The 16,757-nt window shown below is 37.5% G+C and overlaps 1 protein-coding gene across 1 annotated transcript in view; it reads left to right on the forward strand.

Annotated features, from left to right (window-relative positions):
* ADCY2 (adenylate cyclase 2) overlaps positions 1-16,757 on the forward strand; it is a 395,282-nt gene that overhangs the window by 307,847 nt on the left and 70,678 nt on the right. The window contains exon 15 of the mRNA XM_063086882.1: positions 13,909-13,993. Within this exon, the coding sequence (XP_062942952.1) occupies positions 13,909-13,993 (85 nt within the window). The remainder of the gene's footprint in view (positions 1-13,908; positions 13,994-16,757) is intronic.

Raw genomic sequence — 16,757 nt, forward strand, 5'->3', positions numbered from 1 at the left:
AAGAAACTTAGGATTTCCGTTTTAGGAAACATCACATCATGCCTTTGCTGTCTTGGCTGTGATTTCTGGTGTCTTCTCTTGGGCTGCATCTTTATGAGGACCCGTGGAAGTTCATTTCTCAAGCTCCATCAGCTGTTGTTATTGTTTATCTCTAGAGCAGCAAGTTGCATGTTGAGCGTGAGCACTGTGGGAGCCACGCAACTTGCATTTCCCTCCCTGTGGTGGCTCTTGGAAAGCTCAGAGTGACGTCTCTGGCCTCCTCTGATAGAGTTTCAAGACCTGCACGTTCTGCACCACTTTCTCATACTTCCTGTTATTACCCTTCTTCCTTTGTTTTTCTTTCATGCTAACATCCTCATTTTCTCTTTTTAAAAGGTTCTTGCGATGGAATATTCCAAAGATACAGAAAATGACAGAGAGTAAAATAATAAACACTTGTGTGTCCACAATCTAGACATTGCAAACGTTAACCCTTTGTTCTGCTTACTGTAGATATGCTTCCGTACTCTTGGGACTGTTATTATTTGGATAAGCTTTCTTTAAACAGCACTAATTTTACTGTGTTTTTTATTTAATCCATCTGATGTCTTTCTCCATATTAATGTGACTTTATTCCATTTTCATTTACTGATGTGTGTGGACCCACCTGTACCATCTTATTTTGTGTTTCATTCACCTTGCTTTTCTTTGATTCTTTTTCCCCCTTTTCTAACTTCCAGAGGATGATCAAATTATTTTATTCTTTTATTTCTCTTACTGGTTAGGAAGTATATTTATATTTTTCATTTAATGATTGCCATTTAAATTTTAACAGAAGAGGGGTCTTTAAAATGTTCATGAAAAGAATATTTTTTTTTAATTCTATTTTTCCATGAACTTTAAGTATGCTCATATATTCTTAATTTAATAAATTCTAAAGTTAATTACTATCTCTCTTCTATGTAATTATTGTCTTTGATTTTAGCTCCAGATAGTAATTACAGTCAATATTTATTTAAGTTTACCCATGTTCTTTATTAATTTGTTTGCTCATTGGTGCCTTTTAAAAAGTATTCCTTTCTTCAAGTGTTTATTCCTTCTTGCTGATGTATATCCTTTTTTGTTAGTTCTTTCACTGAGGGTCTGTGAGTAGCAATAGCTCCCGTTTTTTTGTTTGCATTAAAATATCTTTATCTCCTCTATTTAACATTTGCTTTTGAAAAATAGTTTAACTGGGTATAAAATTCTAGGTTAACTTTCATTTTACCTCAGTATTATGATGATATTATTCCATTGTATTTCATTCTCTATTTTGACTAATGAAATGTCTTCTGTCTCATTACATTCCTCTGTAGGTAATCTGTATTTCCTCTCTGGGTGCTTTTAGGTATCTTCTTTTTTGGCTGGATTTTTCTTATCCTTGTTCTAGATGTGTTTTTATTCTTACGTTCTTAAGTGACTAGCTGTGATTTTTCAATCTGAGGACTCATGTAGTTTCCGAGTTCTGGAAAATTCTCTGTCTTTATCTCCTTACAAGTTGCTTCTTCTTGATTTTTTGTATTTTTTTCTCCTGGAGCTCTTATTAGCTGTGTTTTTCATTCTGTGCTCCAGGTCTTGTAATTTTTCTGTCATGTGTTCACTTTATTTTTTGGTGCTGCATTCTGGTAAATTCCTCATCCACACTAAATTTATGATTTCAATGACTGTTTTTCATATGTAAGAAGTCCATTTGATCCTTTTTAAAACCTGACTTTCTGTATATATATATTTCTATATTTTGCCTGTGGATTCCATTTCTTCCTTTATGTGTATCACTTGCTTCAATCTGTTATTCATGATTCGTAACTACGTGAATTCTTCCATTTAGTCCATGTGTTGACTTTCTCATGATGGTGTGTCTCCTTATGTTATCTGTAATTTTGGTGTGAGTTCATCCACAGCAAGGGTTTTAGTATGATAATCTCATGTGTTCTGAGTTGTAAGGGCATCACTATGGGATAGCTTTCAGTGTATTTTTGCCAGGTACCTCTGGGATTCACCAGTTCAAGTCTTAATATTTTGTTAAATCTTTATGTCAAGGTTTCTGTGCTAAATAAGTCATGTGGATTTAGATCAACCCCTTGGCATGGAGAAGAATTGGGGATCCCAGTGTTCACATATGACTTTTACTACTCATGGCCCCAGGCAGATAGTTATCTTCCTTGAAAATTGCCAGGGTGGTGGACAGTTTTTCTGTTTCTGTTTTCTATTTCCTGGTGAGACAGCACTTCATGGCTCCCAAGTTTATTCAAGAGCTTGATTCCAATTTTCCATTAATAAAATGCCTGAGAGCATCATCTCCCTTGGGTAGACAATACATCTCACTCTGCAGCAGTATCAGCCCTTGGTTCCTCTTGGGCCATCTAGCATCAACACCTCTTAGCATTATGCTTTTGAATACCCTCTGTATATCTAGTAATTTCTCTTCCTTGCTTATTATCTGTATTAGTCCATATCTGTTGCTTATAACAGAAATACCTGAAATGGGGTAATTTGTAAAGAGACAATATTTATTGTTTGCACAAAGAGGGTAATTTGTAAAGAAACAATATTTATTGCTTACTGTTTCAGAGGCTGGGAAGTCCAAAGTCCAGGAAACACATCGGTGAGGACTTTCTTTTGTGGTGACTTCAGTGACACAGGGTATCACATTGCAAGAAAGGGAGAAGTAAGAGAAAGAGCTAACCTTCTCACTGGCTCTCCTTTTTAAGCCCTCAGAACCACACCCATGACCACCATTAAGCCATCAGTGGATTAATCCACTCAGTAGGGCATGGTCCTCACAATCTTATCACTTCTACAAGGCACCACCTTTCAATCACCAAAATAGGATTCCCCACCCTCGTAACACTGTCAGTGGGAATTAAACATCAATGAGCTTTGGGGGGACAACCAATCTACAGCATGATCTCATCTATTTAAAAAAAAATTTTGTTGTATTTTATGAAGGCTTTTCGTTGAAATAATGGTGCTTCTCATGTCTGCTGACTTACCCATTTTCTTAACTTATTGAAATATTGTGTTGCTTTGTTTTGTTTGTTTTCTTTTTGGTAAACTGCCTCAGGATTTTCAAAAAAGAGAAAGAAATGATTGAGTGAGTAAGTGAATGAATAAATGAGTAGTAAGTGAGTGAGCAAATGAGGGAATCAATAATTGATAACAGAGGAATCTGCTACCTGCAAAGGACCGGTGAAGGGAATGTTTTCCTGAAAGGGGCTTTCTGTCATTCTTACTCAGCCCGTAGTGTTTGAGTCTGGCTCTAGTCTCGGAATTTGAATAGACGTCATTCAATTGGTAGTTGGCTCCTCCTTTTGGGGTTATTCTCTGACTCTGTCTGCCTTGTCATATGACTTCATTGGACATGTGAACTACCTCCAAAGACCAAAATAGTCGAGCATGGATTGCTTTTGCATTTCTTAGTAGTTTCATTCACATTGTCTGCCAGACTAAATGAATTATGTTAAACTAGGCATGGGCACAATTGTTAAAACAGGACGACTTTTTTCTAATAAAGTGTAGCTAAATAACATGTGTTTCATTAGCCAAAGTTAAATTAAGAATAATGATATTTTACTTAAGAAAACTTAATACCCAAATTATATGAAATATCTTAGAACTATTATTTCTACCTAGATTCTCTAATACATTTCACTCTTATTTCAATATTTAAACTCATTAATTTTTGATATTCATTTCAAAAGAGCCACTTTTATTCTGTTATTATCTCCATAGGAAAAAAGTAGGAGAAAGTTTAATGGTAATATCATTCATGTCCGTTGAAAACAGACTTGGTTTTCTAAACTCAAACGATAGAGAATAACTGTTGTAGAGGCAGTTTGTTTTTGTGCGGAACCAAATTTCTGGGCTCAAATATTGGATACCATGAAAGTAAATTATTCCCTGTGTATCTTAATATGGCAGATATTGGTGAATCTTAGGGCAAACCAAAAAAGGATGGAAGGAAAGAAAGGAGGGTGAGCTGATGGATGGAACGGAGGAAGGGGTTGGGAGCGGAAGGGAGTTAACAGGGAAAAATAGATTATTCTCATTGACCAAGACAATGACCCATTTAACTTTCACTGAGATGAAAAATATACAGCTTTGGGTTAGGTTCATCTGAGAGTAAGGAGATGCCTTACAATTAGTGGTTTGAATGTAATCTATCAGTCTAGTTCCTTCCTGCAGAATCAGTGGCCAGCGACAGTATGGTGCTGTGTTCTCTAGGATGGCAGCATCCACGTTCTGAGCAACAGGACGGGGATCGGACTAAGAATCAGAGGGCAAAAAGCATTCATGACTGCCATTTCTTGAGGAAACCTCCCATAAACTACGTCACACCACTTCGGTTTATAACCCAAGACCAAGATCTTAGTCACTTGTACAAACCTAACTGTAAAGAAGGCTGGAGAAGGTAGTCTTTAGTCTGTGTAATCAAGTACCTTGCTAAAAATTCTATCATCACGGAAAAATGGGTTTCCCATAAAAACCAGTATTCTCTCCAGGAATGAAAAGTGATTTTTGTGGTTAGCTATTTGTCACTAGTAGAGTAATATTTGAAGGATAATAATAGTCAAAAGGGAACTGAACATGTTTTACTCAGTGAAACAAGCCAGGGTACCTTTGCTTTGTATCTAAGGGCATGTTCTGAGAATTTAAAATGGAAATTCATAATAGAAGTTAATACATGCATTCAGTCAGTTATTTATGGAATCTTCCAGCAGCCATGTGCCAGGAATAGTTGGAGATGCTGAGAAAGCAACAGTAACCCCCAAACGGTCTATTCTTTCACATAACTTAGCATTCTATTAGGGGAGACACCAATAATGTAATAAACAAATATATATGTAATAATTTAATGGTGACAAGTTTTAAGAAAAAATGAACAGGTATTTTGGGCTGAATGTTGTGTCCCCCCAAAATTTACATGTTGAATTCCCAGCACCCAATATGATGGTATTTGGAGGTGGGGCTTTGAGAGGTGATTAGGTTTAGATGAAGTCATGAGGGTGGGGCCATCATGATGGCACTAGTGGACTTGTAAGAAGAGACACCAGAGAGCCTGCTTCCTCTTTCTGCAATGTGAGGACACAATAAGAAGGTGGCTGTCTACAAGCCAAGAAGAGGGTCTTCACCAGGAATCCAATCGGCTATAACCTTGGTCTTGGACTTCCCAGCCTCCAAAGATTTGAAAGATAAACTTTGGTTGTTTAAGCCCCCTAGTCTGTGGTATTTCGTTTTAACAACTTGAACAGACTGAGAAAGCAGGGCAGGATACAAGAGTGATGAAAGATGGCATTTCAGATGAGGGTGTTCTCAGAAGTCATAAGTAACTAGTTGACATTGAAACAGAAGTCTAAATGAATTGAGATGGGAATTAGGTGGATATCTGGCAGAAGCACATTCTAGATGGTAGGAGCCACACTGTGTTCAAAGACCAGCAAGGAGGCTGGGTGGCTGGAGCAGAATGAACCAGTAGAGAGTGGGGACAGTGGTATCTGAGGAGCAGTGTGGGGCAGGTGCAGGCCCTCGCTGGCCACTTTAAGAACTTTGGATTTCATGCTGATTGAGGTGGGAAGCCCTGCAGGATTCTGAGCTGAGGACGTGATCTGGCTGTGTTCTGGAAGTACTGCTCTTGCTGCTGCAGAGGCAGGGAGGTGAGGTGAGGTGAGAGTTTTGATTTTCACTTGAGGCCATGGAGGTGGCAAAAGTGGTCAAATTCTGGGATATATTGTGAAGGGGGATGTAGACAGGTCTTGCTGCTGGATTGGATATGAACAGTATGAGAAAGTTAAATTTTGTGGGTTTTTGTTTCTGTGCTTTTGTTTATTGTTCTTCTCCTAACTGGAAAAGTGGCTCCCATCTATAGGAAGGGAGACTCCTGGGGAAGGGACAGGGTGGGAAGGGAGTGTGGACCCGAGGGGCTCAGTCTGGACATGAGATGTGGGTGTGCGAATTAGACAACCAGGTGGTGGAGTTTTGTGGAGGGAGGGAGTGTGTGGGCCCCGGGTTCATGGGAGGGCCTGGAGTGGAGACATAATCTGGAAAATTTAGTACTTTAGTACTTAAATCCATAGGATGAGATTAGCTCCCCTAAGGAATGAGTGTAGAAAGAGAAGACTCTGGACATTTTAGGGAACAGAATATGTCTAAAAATTCAAATCTTCTGTCCTTATTGTCATGATGAAAGGAAAGCTTTCTTACCTGAACGTATATAATCCTTTTCCCTTTCCCACATCTCAGGACCTTCCAGTGGCTAGAACATTTCAAAGCTCTAAATCCTATTATCAAAGAAAGGCTACTGTAATGGCAATGAATATTTAATTGCCTCTTCCTCTTTTCAACTTTCTATTCTCTTTTTTTTTTTCTTACTGGACTCCCTTTCATTTTGAAGTTCTCTCACTTAAAAAGATAAATTTGTATTATTTCATGATAACTTATAATTAAAAGTTTCTTCCTTCATTTCTTATCATAATACCATACAGCAGATGTGAACAGAGAGCTCTAGGACAGTCTTGCTGGGGGAGGCGGGAGGGTGAGAAGGGAGAGAGGGCATGGAAGTCATCACGTTAAATAGGATTCCAGAGAGAGATGCCATTATTCACTCAGAGAAATGGCTTTCAATTGATACGATTTTAGGCTTGTGGGGGTGGCGGGGAGGGATGTGTATCTTTGCTGCTTTTTTCCTGTCAACAAATGTGCTTCTCATCCCTGTCAGGGCTACATTTAAGCTGTGAAAACAACAGAAAGGCAACCAGACCTAGCCTGGAGTCAGCCTTTTCCCTACGCTGTAACAACACACTTGATTAAAGTGCCAAAGTTAAAAATGATCACTAGAAGATTTAGTTTTTCTTGCCTCATGACAGGGAAGAGTCAAGTTTGCTTTTCAGTGAGTATATAAATCAGTTATGCTAGTGCATTAAAAAGAAACAGCTTTGCAACCAGAATGTTAATTAAAATGGATGAAGTTACACAAATGTCTTGATATGCTTAATAGTCATGAACACGCTTTTGATACAACACGCAGCATAAATGCTTGTAATTAAGAGGTTCTGACCAACCATTATGTTGCCTCATGGTATTTTTTGTTCTCTGGTGTTGTTGTCCATCTGGGCTGCTATAACAAAGTGCCATAGACTGTGTGGCCTATAAAAATCAGACATTTATTTCTTACAGTTTTAGAGGCCAGAAGTGTGAGATCAGGGTGCCAGCAAGGTTGGGTTCTGGTGAGGGCCTTCTGCCGGGTTACAGACTGCCGTCTTCTCTTTGATTCTCCTATGGCAGAGAGAGACAGCTAGCTTTCTGGCCAGTTCTTATAAGGGCACTAATTGCATGTGTGAGGGCTGCACCCTCATGACTTAATCACCTTCCAAATGTATCACCTCCTAATATCATCACATTGGGGTTTAGATTTCAACATATGAAATTTTGGGAGGACACAAGAATTCAGTCCATGACAACCTGGGAAGGGAGGTACATTCACCTCAACAGGAATGCCAGTGTCAAGCACTGAGTGGCCTCGGGTTGAGCATCTCAGTGAGAGCATGAGTCACTCTGGGTCTGAATCTCAGACTGTAATAGACTTTTCTGTATTCAAGATCATATCATCTGTAGTTTTATTTCTTCCTTTCCAATCTGAGGTCTTTTACTTTATTTTCTTTCCTAATTTCCCTGGCTACAACCAGGTGAATACAATGTTGAATAGAAGCAACCACAGCACACATCCTTTCTTACTCATGATCTTGGGAGAAAAACGTTCAGCCTTTCTACCATTAAGTATGATGTCAGCTGTGAGTTTTTCATAGAGGCCCTCTATCAGGATAAAGAAGTTCTATTTTATTCACAGTTTGTGTGTGGGGGAGGGGGTTATCATGAAATAGTGTTGGATTTAACCAGATGGGTTTTTTTTTTCTGCAACTATTGAGATGATCATGGATTTTTCCTTTTATTTCATTAATATGGTTTATTACATCGATTTTTTAGAAATTAAACCAATCTTTCATTTCTTGGGTAAATCCCACTTTTTATGGAAAATAAACAGTTTTATATGGTGTGCTACTATTTTGTTAAGGACTTTTGTATCTATATTCATAAGAGATTTTGTTCTATAGTTTTATTTTCTTGAAATATCTTTGTCTGGTATTGGTGTCAGGGTAATACTGGCCTCATATAATGAGTCGAGAACTGTTCTCTTAGCTTCTTTTTTCTGAAAGAGTTTGTGAAAAACTGGTATAATTCTTATTTAAATGTTTGGGAGAACTTACCATTGAAGCCATCTGGGCATGGGCTTTTTATTTTGTTTTATTTTTTAATTTTTTTTGGTAAGTAGCATTTTTTTTAATTACTAAGTCAATTTTTTTACTTTTTATTGGTATGTTCAGGTTTTCTACTTCTTTTTGAGTCAGTTTTAAGTGTCATAACAAACTTTTAAGAATGATCATCCCTACTTAAATGGGCATCTGTCATACATTCCACCAAAGCAAAAACACATAGTCAACCACATTAGTAACATTGCTTTCTTTTATCAGCCCTACCCCTTAATGGATGCTGACTTTGAGGAAAAAGCAAAGTAGCTGTCTTCAGATATGTACAGCTCTTTGTTGTATCCAGTGAATTATAATAGAATGGCAGGAGCCAAATTTTAATATCCTTATTGTTTTCTCGGGCTCTCATATGTCTATTTGACCTAACCCCAGAATGTTCATAGTCTCTGTCAACTGTCTGTATAGTGGAATAATTATGCCTAAAAAAACAAACATTGAAATGCGTTTTAGAAAACAAGGGTCTATAAAACTCACTATAGGTACTTGAATTCATTATTTAAACTCTAGTTCAAAAAATATGATTTGCAGGTAGATTAACCCATGATAATTATCACTAAATCTATTGATATATGTGTAAAGACCAATATAATTAAATAATCATGTGGCCATTCATAAGAAAATTCTAATATGGCATTAAGATGTTGAATAACGATGAAAAGATTAGTACATCAGGAAGCATAACATTGTAAAATGTGCTAATACCTAATAACAGAGCTATAAAATACATGAAAAAAATGACAAAATCAAGAAAAAATTAGACAAATCCATAATCATAATTAGAAAATGTAATATTGCTTTTCTATTCCTTACTGTGCAACTAAGGATAAAGAAAATGTGAGCAAGATTATCAGCTTCCTAGAACTAGCTGACATGTCATAGATCACAAAACCCAACTGAAAAATACATGTTATCTTAAACTTCACATGGAACATTGGCCAAGATTATAACCTATCTTAGGCCATAAAATCATCTCAACAAATTTGAAAAGGTTTAAATAAATTGAAAAGATAAAAATCTTATAGTCTTTCTAAACACACCAAAAATCAAATTAAAAACCAGTAACAATAGTATATATCATATCCCCAAATATTTCAGCATTAAACTATATACTTTTGAATAAGCCACAAGTTCAAATAAGAAATTATAAGAGAAATTTTAGAATGCTTGAATATCAAAATATAATATATCAAAAATCTGTGGGAAGTAACTAAAGCAGGAATTTAGAGGGGAATTTATAGCTTTAAAATGCTTATATTAAAAAAAAGAGGAAAGGGTTAAAATTGACTGCCTAAGTTTCCAACTTCAGAAGCCAGAAAGAGAATGAGCAAATTAGAATCAAGAAAGCAGAAGGGAATAAATACAAAAGCTAAAAGAAGGAATGAATAAAATAGAAAACAATCAATAGATAAAAATAATAAAGCCAAAAGTTGGTTCTTTGAAAGAGTTTAAACATTTCTAACCCAAATAGCAAGACTGGTCAAGAGACAAAAAGAGAGAATCACAAAGTGCCTAATCTAACAAGATAAGGGAAAAAAGGGACTCACTACAGATCCTACAGACATTAACAAGACAGTACGGAATGTTATAAACTACTTGAGACCAAAAGATTTAAAATTAGATAAAATGGAAGAATTCCTTGAAAAGACAACTTACCAAAATTGACACACACACAGAGACACACACACACACACACACACACACACACACACACAAAAAAAAAAAAACCGGGGGGGGGGGAAGAAGATATAACAACCACTATTACTTGAAGTTGATACGACAAGCAAACAGAAAGGACACTGTTGGGGGAGAGGGGGGGAGGGAGAAGGGAGGGAGGTTTTGGTGATGGGGAGCAATAATCAGCCACAATGTATATCGACAAAATAAAATTAAAAAAATAAAAAAATAAAAATAAAATAAAATTCTTTCCAGTCCCCCCCCCAAAAAAGAAAATGTAAATGGGCATGTATCTATTAAATTTATTGAAACTGTTTTTAAAATTCTTCCCACAAAGGAAATATCACACCCAGATAATTTGTGTGAATTTTACCAAACATTTTTAAAAAATAAGATGGAAGGAACTTGTTGAATATTAACATATTTTATAATTGTGAATGGATTAAAATGCCCTATTTATGGAAAGAGGCTAAAAAGTTGGGGCTACAAACCAAAGGCTAAATTACGCTATGTATAGGAGTTCTAGCTAAAATAAAAGACAGGGAAAGTTTGGAAATAAAGGATAAAGAATAGCTATTCTAGGAAACAACTTAAAGAAAAAAGGAAGCTGCAGTCATATGAATTTCTGACAACATAGAATTCACGTAAAAGGTGGTCAGCATAATAAAAAGAAAGATTTTTTACTATGATGCAGTCACCAAGAAAATTTAACAATCACAAATCTTTGTGTACTCCAGCATCACTTTGAAATAAATAAGGCTGAAATTATTAAGCTGTTTGGATACATTGACAAGCCCACAATCCTAGTTGGAAATGTTAATGAACTTATTAATATTGACAGACCGAATAAGTCAACCTTTGACTAAGTTTAGGGATTTGGCTAACTCTTTAGTCTCCATTAATAGATATATTTAGATCTCCATTAATTTCCTTTAGCAATGTTTTATAGTTTTTATTTAGAAACTCATGAACAACTATAAAAAAAATTAGATCTATTTAGAGAACATACTTTCTTACTACCGAAAATAAAATACATGTCATTTTCAAAAATCCGTAAGGCATAGTAGATCACATTTATCACACCTGAGAAGAAAAACAGTTGAAGTAGAAATAATAGAGGCTATAATCTTGATCAAATCTAATGAAATTAGAAGGAACAAGAACTGACTAAAAATAATCTCCTTGTGGAATTTTAAAATTAGACTTCTGAGTTACTCTGTGTAACTTAGAAATTGAAATTATAGGCTTTGTAGAAAAGAAAGACAATAAGCAGCTATAAATCAAAAGCTGTGGGATTTGGCTAAAGCAGTAATTATTGGAATATTTATGTTCTTAAATGCATTTATTAGAAAATACAAAAGATTAGCAATAAATGGCAGTCAAGAAAAAGAACAATATAAATAAAAAGGAAGGAATTATTAGAATTTGAATCAGAAACTAATATAGAAAATGAACAGAAAGCATAGACCTCAATAATAAACCAAGAACTTATTCTTTGAGAAGATCAACAAAGCATGTAAAGCTTCAAAAGTCTGACCTAGAGAAAAATAAAGTGAAAAATATTATGCACAAGAAGAAATTACTTCAAATATGGAGACTTTTAAAACTATGAGAATATTATATAGAGGATTTTATTGAAATCTAAATGAAACGGTTAATTTTCTAGGAAAATTGTCAAAATTGATTCAAAAAATAGAACATGGTAGAAATGTGACATGTCTACTCCTAAAAAACAGAACCTGGGTCAGGGACACAATTGCATAGAGAAGAAACCTAACCACATCGCTTAATAGAGGCATGATTTCAAGCAAGTTTCTCAGCTTCTCTGGGTCTCAGTTTCTCTTGGGTGAAATGAGGTAATAATAGTAACAATGATACAGGATTATTGTGAGGATAAAGTGAACTATACATACAAAGCCCTTAGACCAGCACTTGGCATGTAGTAAATACTCTATAGAAGTTAGCTTGTGTCATCATCACCACCACCACCACCACCATCATCATCATCACCACCATCACCATCACCATTGTCATCAGATGGTTTTGCGCTTGAGTTTTACCACACCTTCAAGAAGAGATCATTCGTTCATTATTTAAATAGTTCCAGGCCTAAGAAAAAGATGTGGTGTTTCTGCACTCAGCCTTATGAGGCTGGCATTACCTTGACACTGAGAAGGAGCAAGAAGAACATAGAATCAAAGAAAACCTGTCACTACTCTCTTGGAAAAACAGAAGAGAATATAGCAAACCAAAGCTCAGCAGATGAATCACAGCATTCCCCTTCAGTCATGGGAATAGCGTCCAGAGCCCTCATGCCTCTGAGGTGTGGACTGCTGCACGCTCCCCTCCCCGCACCTTTCCTGCCTAAGAAGGAGGCTCTGCGAGTGTGTGTTGGGACCAGGGAATAAGAGCCAGAGTGGTGTCTGAAAGGAGAATGTTCAAGATAGAGGAGGAATAGAGACACACTGATGCTTACCTCTACAAGGCCATAAGCAGACTGTGTCTTACTCATCTTTGAGTTATAACAGCCTTGCAGGAGCCTGGCCCATGAGACTAGCCAACACTCTAGGGGAACTTTGGGTATATACACCCTCCTAGCAGAGTCTTGCCCTTACTCATGAAATGTGAGCAAATGTTATCATCAGATGCGGTATTTGAAAGCACTGCTAATCATGTCCAGGACATGACTCAGTGTCCAATGCATGACTGGGTCAGGCTCAAGTGTTGGTTTGAACTCAGGTTTGTGTAGATCTTGCTTGATGTGTGTCTTCTGTAATCATCTCTCATAATGGAAAAGGTATCTGACATAGTGAGTTGAGTGAAGCCTTCCCATCATGACAGCGTCGGGGGTTTACTTGGTGCCCTGATTGATTGTTCTGCTTCCCTTCCTGTGAGGCTCACAGCTGTGCACTTGCAGGGTGATTTCAGCTTGTTGCTGACTTGCATCTGGTTCTTCCATTCCATACACTTTCACTCCAGGCTGTTGCTCTTCTCAGTGTCAGATCTTCTCTTCCTTTGCTATCTCTAGCCAACCACGTTGGCACAAGATTCCATTTTGGTCTCGGACACTATCTGACCTCTCCTTGGATGTTTCATTAGAATTTCATCTTTGATGATTCACTGTGTTCCATTCCTTTTTATATTCCTGAACACTTCTATCCTTGGATTAAACAAAGTCTTGAAAGGCTTTGAATTAATTACTTAAAGGACCTCTCAGAAATGTTTACAATTCTTATGAACATTTTTGCCTACCTGTAACCTGTTCATGGCAGAATTTGTAAATTAGTGGCTGTGTTTTTCATGTGATCACAGGATGTTTCTGTGTTCATTGGCTGTCTTGAGCATGTAAAAGCCATACCTGTGAAATCTTGGGGGAGCATCAGTAAACATGTAGCTGCATCTGTGTTGAGCAGAATTAAATCTGGTTGGGTGGGATTGGGGAGGGTGAGGACTCAGTGTTTCCTAGGTCAACAGGAGTAAGAGTGGGGCATGAGGTCATCCAGGTTATCGGGGGAGGCTGCTCTGGAGGCAGCAGCTGTCAGGACATCAGTGTCAGGAAAGAGGCCACTGAGCTGGGAAACATGGCCAAATGCAAGCATGAGAGTGCCAGGCACCTAGGTGAGTCATTTGAAAAGATTGCCTTTCTTTTGTAAAGAACTGATGCTTATAGGGTGGCTTTAATGAATCATAGCAAGTTAATCAGCCATAACTGAAGACACTTTTCTATGGACATATGTTTGCTTTGTTTTAGCTCCATTTTAATTTCTCAAAAAATTAGTAAGGATTGCAATCCTCATTTAATTAAGTTCTAATTAAGCCAAAACTGATTCTGGTAGCTTTCCAGAACGCTGGAAACCATCTCCACGCTCACCTGTTCCCTTTCGTTTTCTGGCAGAACGCCCATCCTCGGGATTTCCTTTGGAGCTGCGTTCCTCTTGCTCGCCTTTATCCTTTTCGTCTGCTTTGCTGGACAGCTTTTGGTAGGTACTTCAAATATGGAACTTCTCTGAAAAATGTGCTCATTTCATGAAAAAGGATTTCTCACTTAAAACTTTCAGAAACAGGAAGCTTGTTGATTTACCATTTCAAAAGCTACAGATCCCAGTAAAGAAACATGTACCCTTTAGGTCAACAGCCCAGAATATAAACTGAGGCAGCTCGTCATGCACAACCAAGACAATAATTTGAAGATTGTTTGAAATGTTGGATGTCATTCCATAAAATTGCGTTTTTATTTATTTGTTTCTGTCAACCTTTTTTATCATCTCAAAGTTTTCAGAGTATTTATAGCAGCAAGTGAAAGTGTAATAAAGGGCTTTTCATGTATAGAGAAATTAAAATTTAAACAAAATACGTCTTATACACCCACTTTCAAGATGTAAAATTTTGAAATATTTAAAGATAGCAAACGTTAAAATAGCTTTTAATAGTGTTTTAAGTTAAGCCAATCATTGTAAACTCTTATGGTTAAATGCTAGTTCTAGATATAAGAATTAAATCTAAATTTATTCTTGAGTCTAAGGTAAGTGTTGCTAGCTGATCATAGGTCTATAGGAGTACCCTCAGAAAGCCACCAATGGAGTAGAAGTCCCCAAAGATAAGTTAGAATTTCATTTTATTCATTGGAGATGAGTTGAAAAGGAGAGGCCCCTCTGAGCCAGGTTTCAGCAAAGTTCATGGGCATTCTCAGGAGATGCTTCAGAGATTTTTAAAATCAAAATGTTAACATGATAGTAACTGACTATACAAAATAAATAAGAATTATGCATTTTATGTGACATCTGGTGTTATAGAAAATACCACAGATATTTCTATATTTTCAAAATCCTGATTTCTTCTACCAGTTAGACTTTGACAAGCCCATTTAGATGACACAACCAAGGGAGTGACCTGGGGTTTGCAGTCTACCTGTCACCTTGCAGGGTAAGCACTACACACATGAGGAGGCATTGGTAGTTTCTAGAAAAGCATTTTTCTCATTCTGCGTGGGTTTGCACTTAGCATCTGTTTCTGCTTTAGAGTGTTATTTTGCTTTTTAAAGGACATACTATTACTGCCAGCAGCAACATCGGTACAGTGGCATAGTGGCCTCTTAAAATCCTCATCCTCTCTTCAAAAGCTCTGAAAAGTGGTAGTCCTGAAATCCCAGGCCATCCCACGCATGTGCTGAAATCTTTTGTCCAGCAAGGGTTAAGTTCTCAAAGCGTGTCTCTGCCTTTTGACAATGGGTATTTTGCCTTCTGTTTTTTGCGCCTTTGCAAACTTTTGTGGATTTTGTTTACTCTGTGATAGAGGAGATGTTTCAAATTGCATTGAAAATGCTTCCAAAAAGTGTGGTTTTTGATTTACTTGAATGCACATGTAGCATCCTGAGTCTCTTAAAATCCTCTGAGGACATTGCAGGTTGTAGAGAGGAGTAGGCTGGTTAATACTGATCCTCTCTAAAATACTATGATAGGAATCCTCATCAAAGAAACCTGGCTTTCCACGTTCCCAGAATCATTCCCCTGGGGGGAGAAGCACATGGGCTCCACCCTCTCTCTGCTTGCCCCTAGATGGCCTCTGCAGCCCATTTCTCAGGTTTTCAGAATAGGAACTGCCCAATGCTTGGGGCTTCCCAAAACCCTGAGACCCCATATCGTATGCAGGGAAATTCTTTTTCACTCTGTGGTGTCTCAAAGAGAAAATGTTAAGGCTACAAATGAACTAGGGCCTATGTAGTGGCGGGGATGGCTAAACTGGAAGACATTTGTTTTCCTGAACTTGAATCTACAGGCTCCATGAATGGGTCTCCCCCCCAGTGGCCAGCTGCAATCCTGGTCTGGACATAATCCTCCTAAAATTCAAGAAGGAGCTCTTTCATTCCAACGACAGGTTCTTTTTACTGTTTAAACCATTCTGTGGGGATTTTTTAAATGTCAGGATCAGACATATTAATGCGCAGCTGGTTTAGGAAGGCTCAAGTGTACTTTGTACCCTTCCCTCCAAATTCACGCAAAAACTGTGCACATAACGAATATTCCGCAGTGGTCATGGAGAAGTACTGCTACATCCTAACTGCTCATTCCCTGGCCCTTTGAAAACCTGCCAATCGTATGAGGTTTTTTAATGATTTACATTTATTTATGAATGAAATACTGAGCTTATGAAAGAGTCCTTAATACCCCAGACTTACCTTCTATTAACATATCGTATCCTTCTGAAAACTGAAATGCCAAAGACTGTATTGATGCTAATAATCCCAGTATTAAATTCTCTCTGTGAAGAATTAAAGTGAAATACTTTTATAAAGGAAAGTGAGAAAAGGTAAGCCTGGCTGATGTTTTTTTTCCAAAGGCTTTGCCTTTTTCGCCCTGTGTTACCCAACAAAGTGCAACACGAGCAGATCACATTCACTGGTCATTTTACAGCCAGATTTGATGAAAAGGTAGAAACACGTCAAACTGGGCAAAGTATAAGGGTGATAATGAAATGCATGTTTTTTTCCTATTGGTAGAAAAATCATACAGATATTTGTTCACTGACACATTCTGAAAAATATGGCAGGGAATTTCTGTTTTATTATCTTCATTTCTATGAGACGCCCAGCCTTTCCTGGTCTTTCCCACTTCTCTCTTCTTGCCCATATGGTGGGCTCAGCAGCCTCACGCCTTTCTGGAAACCTTCTCAGAAACCACATCAACCCCTGGCATGGGACCTTCTGTGCACACCATGAGACTGAGGATCTGTGCCACGTGGTTTAGC

This window comes from Cynocephalus volans, chromosome 2 (genome assembly GCF_027409185.1).
Source record: "Cynocephalus volans isolate mCynVol1 chromosome 2, mCynVol1.pri, whole genome shotgun sequence".
In the NCBI taxonomy this organism is placed as follows: domain Eukaryota; kingdom Metazoa; phylum Chordata; class Mammalia; order Dermoptera; family Cynocephalidae; genus Cynocephalus; species Cynocephalus volans.